We start from the raw sequence: 7,964 nt of genomic DNA on the forward strand, positions 1-7,964 counted from the left end.
TAAGTTACAGATAAGCAAACTAATAATATGTTTGTGTCTACAGGCCCGACCTTCAATAATTACTCCTGAGACCACATCAGAACCTTACAATAAACATTCAACTCAGTGTGTGAGTCTCTTATTGTCTGGACAGTCCACAAATGTGTGCAATGGAGAGGGTCTTTGTCACACTCGGCATCGTATAACTGTGGATGATCTCTTTTTCTATCCATTCTTAGTGTGCACAAAAACTGTGAATACCCCTGTATAGAAAGGGTTTTTCAACAACGGCAACAACGGCACTGACTCTTTCATTGTCAGATTTACAAATGCATGAACCCAATAGAGTAGCTTAAATCACCATCCAATTGGCAGCTTGCACATTGACTCCTGGTTATTTTTCATATCAGTATTCTTAAGGTACATATTTGATTCCACCGGGTGCGTGTGCGTGCGTGTGCGCGCGTGTGTGTGTGGGATTGCACAATCTGAGATGAGGCACAGCTCGCGTGTCTCCTCTGTTTGAACAGGACATGGGGAAATTCAGCGATTTTGATTATAAAAATGCTTAGAATTATTGGAATCATACAGAAATTACATTTATAGCACAGATCGGTGGAGAAATATTATTTTTTATTTCATCATTTGTTTTTACTTTTCAAGATGACAGGTGAGGCAGAGAACATGATTAAGTGCCCTCTTGGATACCCTTCCAGTAGAGAAAACACGATACAGTGCCGCATAGACAACTTTCTCCCCCACTGAACTTAACCATCCCTTGACCATAAACGTTTCAGATTTTAAAACAATTACATGAGTCGGACACTGGTTGAAAAGAATAGTAAATGGACTGTGGTAGATTCAGTCAGGCCTAACTTGAAAACCTGACACATTCTCTAAACCTATACCTATTGTACTCAGAAAATACACATAGCCAGCAATATAGTTAGGACATTTATTAAAATACAAAATTATGTATTTATAGGCCTGCAAAACCAGGCATTAATTGATCACAGTATTATACGATAATACATCTTCAGTGCTGCTGATTGTAGACATCCAGAGCCCACTGGAAAGTTCCACTGTAGCATATCTGTCTTCCTTTGATAGTCTGGACTCTGCAAAACACAAAGAGAAAACTCAGTTTATCCACCTTCTTTAGTTTGTGTTGTAAGAGTAATTGCTGTGGCTTTGTGATGACTCCTGTCTGGAGGTCATACTGTAGGTTCTCCATCTTTCTATTCATCATCTCATCAGTTACAGGAGAAAAACAGTGGAAGAAACAGTCACAAACTTACATGAATGCCTGCTTCAGACAGGAGCTGTGGGTCTTTGCTATGCTGGAGACTCGCTTCAATGGTAAACTGCGCGTGCAGACATTGAAACAGCAGTTTCCAGGCACTGTGTTGAACTGCAGAGCTTTAGCTGTGAGGAAGGTGAAACAGGTAAAGTCAACACAGACACAGGTGTGAGCAAACTCTGAAGATGATTAGGCACAATCACTGATCACTCACGCATGGCGTTGCAGCAGCAGGCGGTGAGCAGCAGCAGCAGCCCCAGAGTGAAGCAGAGAGTCTTCATGATGCTGTCAGAGATGATGATGAGGTTCTTCTCCCTTTGCTGTGATTGACTCTTGGCATTGCGTCCGATATAAATCCTGTCCATTGTGGAACCAAAATGTATGACGTCAGCCTTTCAGGGCAAGAATTCTCCGACACCTCCTCAGAACTTCCACTGCAAAGAGACACTCAAATGACTGCTGTCGTAGTTTGGGGAGGGAAGTGACAGCTAAGGGACAGGCCACAGATTTGTTGTAAAGATTAAAATCAACTTCCCCCATTTAGAGAACAGAAACCCGGTGTTTATCTTTACATCTTGGTGTATATTTAATTGGTGGAAAGATTGTTGTGGCATTCAATGTCATCATTACAGAAACTTTTTATTTAGATTTAGATCGTACTCAAGTTTAATTGACAGTGTCTTAGTTTAGTGGTTCCTGACCTGGAGAATTTGTAAAGATATTTTAAAAGAATTCTTTTTATTGTCCTCTCTCAAAAATAGTAGGCTATTTGTTGGCAACCACTCTCTTAGTTTACTCATAAGATGAGCTTTTAACATTCCATCCTTTACATTTCCAAAACCAGCCATAAAAACCAACCCAAATGCACACAGAATTAACAGGCATGCACAATATTTGCTGGTCAAAATGTTTTATGGATTCCATAAAATGCTCTATAACTTTGTATATTTCATCTTTTTTACTGAAACTAATGCTGTTATTTACAGTAGAAAAATGCTTTTAATCTGTAGCTGAAACTGATTTATACGACAAAGATTTTGACAAAGTTTATGACATTGGTAAATTGTATATTCCACCAAAGGCTGGATCAGAGTTGCAAGTCAGAGTGGTAGCAAATTTAAAAGACTTTGTCCTTAGAGTTGAGAACACAAGTTGGCGCATAGTTGCTGAATTCACTCAAAATTGACTCCGAATTTTCTCATGAAAGGATTTTAGTGTTAGATTGTGTTTTCAGTCACAGCATTTTAAACTCTGTGATTGGATGTTTCTTGCAGAAATGCACCTTAGGAGTCGCAGTAAACGTCTTCCTCATCGTTTTTATGTACACAGGCTTATAATACCTTCTACTTTTTCATAAAGAACCAGATTGTTCTGTGAGTTACTTTACATTGTCGATGGGGAAAATGAAGGGGAATTTAAAAGTCAAAGTTCAACATTTTGGCTGTAAAGAAATTTATATTCAGAGGGTTGTGGGGTTATAAATACAAACACAAAATACGAACCACTAAATTATTCTGGTTTCTGCCTCCTCCAGGGTGAACTACATCATGAGTCAGTTCCCCCCTTTATGCAAATCTGTGCAGTGCAGACTGAAGTGATGGAGACAGCATGACGATCACAAGATCTTATCAGCTGTTTTCAGACGTGTGCACAAACCCAGGTTTAGCAGTGCATCTGTGACCCATTTAGATCATCTCTGTGCATGCATTTGCAACCAAATCAATTTCCTCTTAATCATCATCTGTAACTGATTTGCATCTCTCTTTTAATGGGCTGTCGTTGCAATGCACTGAGCTTTATATGTAACATAATTACTCCTTATGAAAAGATACATTTGAGAAGCAAGTGTTGATTGTGTTTCAGTTACTGTGAGCTACTGATGTGTCAGAACTTACTTAGGTAAAACTAATAGTTGACTTTATAGACAATATATTGCATAAAAGGTCCCTGTGGTAGCATTTGACATTAATATAGAAATTACCTAAACCCATACTTCCTCCCTTGTCTAGACACATTAAAAATAGATATTGTTTTGTTTGATAAAAACATTATTTAACATGTCTCAAGTTGCTTGAGATTCCTGCCATGCTCGATCCATGTCTCAGTTGTGAGATGAATGGGTGACCCTACAAGGTCAGTGTTCTATGTACTGAGTCATTTGACCATTTGTTTGCAGCTTCCATCCATCATTTATCAAGGGAGATCTGAAGGCTTAATGTAGGATCTTAATGTTTCGCTAATTCTCGCAATTAGTCATTTTCAGGAAAGGTTAAGTATAAATTTAGGTTTACAAAAATCCACCTCTTCAACAGCCTATTTACTGTGTTTATGATCTATAGTTTTGACACATAACATAAATAGTGTAATTAATACCATTCATGTACTTAACCGATTTTATTCAACATATACCATCTTATTGTTAGTTATTACTGATGTTAAAGCTTTATGTCACACTCCACACCAGTAGATTCCACTATCATCACATTGGTATTGTTGTGGAATCTTGTTTTGCGTGTTTAGTTTAGTGAGTACGGTAAAACGCCCTCCCTCTCACTCCGAGCTTTTCAGCAGGTAAAGGCGTGGATTCCGATTGCTTCAAGCATCTCTCCGCCTCCTCGAGTGTATTTAAGGTACTCCAGTTGTATGCACGTAAGCGTCAGAAGACCCGCTGAAATTCAAAGTTGAAGGAGGAGACTCACTGAAAGCATAAAACAACAAGAAGGTTGTTTCTTGTTTTCTGTCAGTTGACCTGTTTCTTGCAGACTGTAGTTTTATACAGACTTCTTTTCAGGTAAGACAAAATCCAACCTGGTCATCATATATTATGTATGAAACAGCGGCTAAAGTTAGCTTGTCATTCTAAGCTAGGCTAACGTTACGCTGGCAATTTTAGATCGCTACATTAGCTTGAAATGAGCTTGCCTGAGTTGACTCAGGACAATGTTGCTAATGCTAGCAAGCTAACGTTAGCTCCTTTAGCTAGTTTTCAAGTTACAGGTGTTCACTGTTTGAAGATAGAAACGTTCCAGGCTTACTAATTAAACTTCACTAACGCATGTTTTGTTGGTGTTGGCAGTGTTAACGAGTTATGTGACATTATTTAACGTCAGCTGACCAGTTAACAAAACTTGCTACGAAGAATGTGTGTTTAATTTAGTAAACGAGCTGAGCTGAAAGTAAAATGCAGGGCGTTGGCACGTTTACTTTTATTTGTGATAATCCTGCGGCGTTTTTATCCCACATTAGTGCTTCCCCTGTCTGTGTAAAAACGTCTAAAAGCTAGCTTTAATAATGTTAGCCTTTTTTTCCTGGCAAAGACAACGTTCGTTTAAGAGTTTTTCTTACCTAAGTTATGTGATATTAACGTTAGCCCATCATAATTATTTGCATGACCTAGTAACGTTAATAGTAAGAAGGTGTTTTGAGAGGGGAGTAAATGCTAAATAAACTACCATATCGTATTGCTGTTGTGCTTAACTGTTTGCCATCTAAAAATATACAGTCATTACCGTCACTGTTTGCAGCTCAGCATGGAAGGTGGCGAGGAAAACGGTGCCAACAACAACTTGAAAAGACAGAGAGAACCGTTGTCAGATTCTGAAGACAATGTCTTCTCCCCATCAGGTTTGATTCTGCCTGTATTAAAAATCATTGATAGGCAAATAGCAGAGAATGAAATTAGCACCTGCCAAATACAGGTTCATAGACATATCTTTATCATAATCACAGCAGTCTTTGCAGGTATATTTGTGACTTTTGTCCTTGTGAGTCTGTCTATCTGATGTCTCAGAGGTGGATGATGGCCAGAAACGGCGGCGTCTGGAGGCAGCTGGTCAGGAGAACCGCAGTCCTAAAGCATCCTCCTCTGGACGCCTAGCTGAGCTAGACACAAAGCCGGACACGCCGATGGTTCCTTCAGTCCGGTACAGAGTCCAGCAACTCACCCAGAGACGAGAGGGTAATCCAACCTTCACCGTTGAAGCAGGCATGCTAATAATTGACAGGCTTATAGCAGTGTTGGGTTTATTGTGTTTATGGTACTGCTCAAGATACCACGGTAGCCAAGATCAACAGTCAATTGGATTTCCTGCATTCAAAATGAGAACTACTGTCAAGGTGCATAACAATCTGTGTGGATCCAGTGTGTTAGATAAATATTGTAGTTTGTTGTTTTAGGGGGAGCTCCTCTGGCCCAGCGGTGCCTCTCGGATCCTGGGGCTGACAGCCCATCAGTCATCTTCCATGAAAAGGGCTTCAGAGAGTGTCTCCTTGGTGAGGATGTATATGATCACACACATTCAAAAACCTCTGAGGATGAAAATCAGACTTGTAGAATACAGTCTTCCTTTTCTGTTTAGTTTTTTTTAACAGACATTGAAATAACGATAGATGAAAGACAATATGATAAACTATCAAAGGCAGAGACTCAAATTATCCGGTTTCCAGGCTCGTTGTGGAGTTTTTTTAATGTTCGATTTCTGGGCTCCTTTGATGGGTTGGCTGAGTGATCTCAGACCTGACAGTGGCTAGAGGGCCAAGTCTGGGGGTTCTCAGTCAGTTAAAGGATTTGCCACATTTAGCTGCAAAGTCCTTAATAAAAAGTTCAGAAAGGCAAATGCCTAATGTGATTGTGACTAAGCTCAGGCATTAAGGCATTTTTGCATTCACATAAAAAAGAAACACTAGGTCTTAAGGCATATATTGGTTAAAAGTATGCCCATTGGATTCTAACCCTCCACTGCACTCCGATGACTCTGGTAAATGATCCCTCATCGCATGTACCGGTACAGATCATTTACCAGAATTCCAGGAAAATGACAACCCGCTGCGTGCACAGTGCAGCCTTCCATCACACGTGCAGCCCACACTACTGCACTGTCTAATGCAAAGGAAAGTTTTGTTAAATATTAACTTCTGTGACATATTCTACACATACAGACATAGAAACAGTTGTAATGTTGCTGCTATGATGTCAATATACGGTACTTTGATGATATTTATGTTAAAACAGCAAGCCAAGTACACAGTTTATAACTTGACACCGTCTCCTAGATTTTGCTAGCTAGCTGTTATAATGGGGATGTAGCCTGATTGAGCATGCTAATGCTAATTGAGTAGTTTTAATTAATCTATTTCCAACCATTCTTTCTTGCAACTTATCTATTGTATAATTAGTTGTTCACTTTAATCCCTGAGTTTGCACTGAGCCCAAATTGTCGCCTCACATTTTTAAAGTACCTTTCCCCATAAATTAGCTTGTTAGCTAGCTTTTTAGTACGGTAGTAAGTAGTTCTAAAGAGAATCAATGGGACCTTGAACAATGCCTGGCAGGTGTTTTTTTTTTTGTTTTTTTTTAGATCCCCTGTTCATGTTTTACAGTACTGTGGATGCTAAAGATTAGTATTGGAGCCATGCTAGGAGTTGGATCTGCCAAACTTCCAGAAGATATATTTGAGCAATGGGGACACATCCAGTAAAGGACATTCAGTGTTGTCACGCAGCTTAGAGCTCAGTGGTGCTGGGAAAAATATATGTCAAGGGCAGCTCAACTAAACCAGCTTTACTAACTCAAATCTACTTGCAGCACACAATACTGCTGTGTTATATAGATATCAGATTGGAACATGGTAATGGAAGATACTCTATATTACCTTTTCTTGAGAATATTTCTACCATTTGTTTTAGATTCAAATTTTTCTTCATTTCTATTTATGTTTGAATCTCTATAAATGTTTTCCTTCCAGGTCAGGGAGAATTTAATCAGCGACTGGAGCGTTTTAAAGTGCCGGTCTTCCAGGCTGGTCCCAATCCAACCCCAAGCCCTGCCAGCGCCTCCCCGAGGACCTGCTCCAACTTTGTGTCTGCCATTCAGCAGAAACTCCACGGCACCCCAGCACCCAGCTCCAAGCAGGCTTCTCGCATTCGCCAGGTTGGTTTAGAGCCCTTCTTTTGGTAAAATGCATACTTTGATCAGCACCATTCTAGCTCTCATGTTCTCGTACTCTGTTGAGCAAATATATTCTAAAGCCTGATGATACAAATCATTTACACACATAGATTATTTGTAATAAGAACTTGAGAATGTCTGTCATGGTTACACTGATCAGGAACGGGAAGAGGAGTTGAGCGGGTTGCCTTTCCAACCCATCAGTGAGAACGCCTGGCTGAAAAGGAGCAACTCCGATCCCTTGTTATCGCAGGTGGGTTTATGATCTTGTACACCTGTCTCACACACGCGTATATACATCTACAACAAACTTAATTCTTGACTGTTTTCAGCATTTCTCTGATGACAGATGAGAAGTGTCTATAGTGTTTCAATACCAGACAGTTTAGTTCTTGGATTGCCATTAAGTGATACACAATGGTTATTGCATTTAGAAATGGGTTGTCTCCTTTGAATGATATGTCGTATATTCAGTACAGTAACAGCAACATACTCTACAGACCAATGGCAACTCATGTTTTAAATAGGTTTTTGGGGATGTGATTTTTATATTTGTATGTTTAGTGAGCCAGTTTGTTTGAGTTTTTGTTTTACACACCGGTTAATGTAAACATTAGCAGGGATGGACCCCCTCTGGCCCCTCATCTCCCTCCGCCTGGGTTCCTAGATCCAGAGGGAGAGTCCGCTGGCCTCCTTTGAAGCTCTGGGATGTGAGTCCGTGACCAAATAACCCTTCTC

The 7,964-nt window shown here is 39.9% G+C and overlaps 2 protein-coding genes across 3 annotated transcripts in view; one reads left to right on the forward strand and one right to left on the reverse strand.

The window, feature by feature from the left end:
- Positions 1-1,015: 1,015 nt before the first annotated feature.
- LOC306786402 (C-C motif chemokine 4-like) lies at positions 1,016-2,176 on the reverse strand (the record flags this gene model as incomplete). The annotated part of the gene is made up of 3 exons (XM_079297404.1): positions 1,494-2,176; positions 1,278-1,404; positions 1,016-1,097 (listed from the first exon to the last, which is right to left on the reverse strand). Exons 1-3 carry the CDS (start codon positions 1,642-1,644, stop codon positions 1,016-1,018), a joined length of 360 nt encoding a protein of 119 aa, XP_079153530.1. The 5' UTR covers positions 1,645-2,176.
- A 1,774-nt stretch (positions 2,177-3,950) lies between these two features.
- Positions 3,951-7,964, forward strand: part of LOC306786423 (anillin-like) — an 18,452-nt gene continuing 14,438 nt past the window's right edge. For both annotated transcript variants that reach the window (XM_079297407.1, XM_079297408.1), the window contains exons 1-6: positions 3,951-4,070; positions 4,804-4,903; positions 5,049-5,237; positions 5,456-5,551; positions 7,024-7,208; positions 7,387-7,479. In XM_079297407.1, the coding sequence (XP_079153533.1) occupies positions 4,810-4,903; positions 5,049-5,237; positions 5,456-5,551; positions 7,024-7,208; positions 7,387-7,479 (657 nt within the window). In that variant the 5' untranslated portion in view covers positions 3,951-4,070; positions 4,804-4,809. The remainder of the gene's footprint in view (positions 4,071-4,803; positions 4,904-5,048; positions 5,238-5,455; positions 5,552-7,023; positions 7,209-7,386; positions 7,480-7,964) is intronic.

Source organism: Melanostigma gelatinosum, assembly GCF_949748355.1.
Source record: "Melanostigma gelatinosum genome assembly, contig: SUPER_1_unloc_2, whole genome shotgun sequence".
Classification (NCBI taxonomy): domain Eukaryota; kingdom Metazoa; phylum Chordata; class Actinopteri; order Perciformes; family Zoarcidae; genus Melanostigma; species Melanostigma gelatinosum.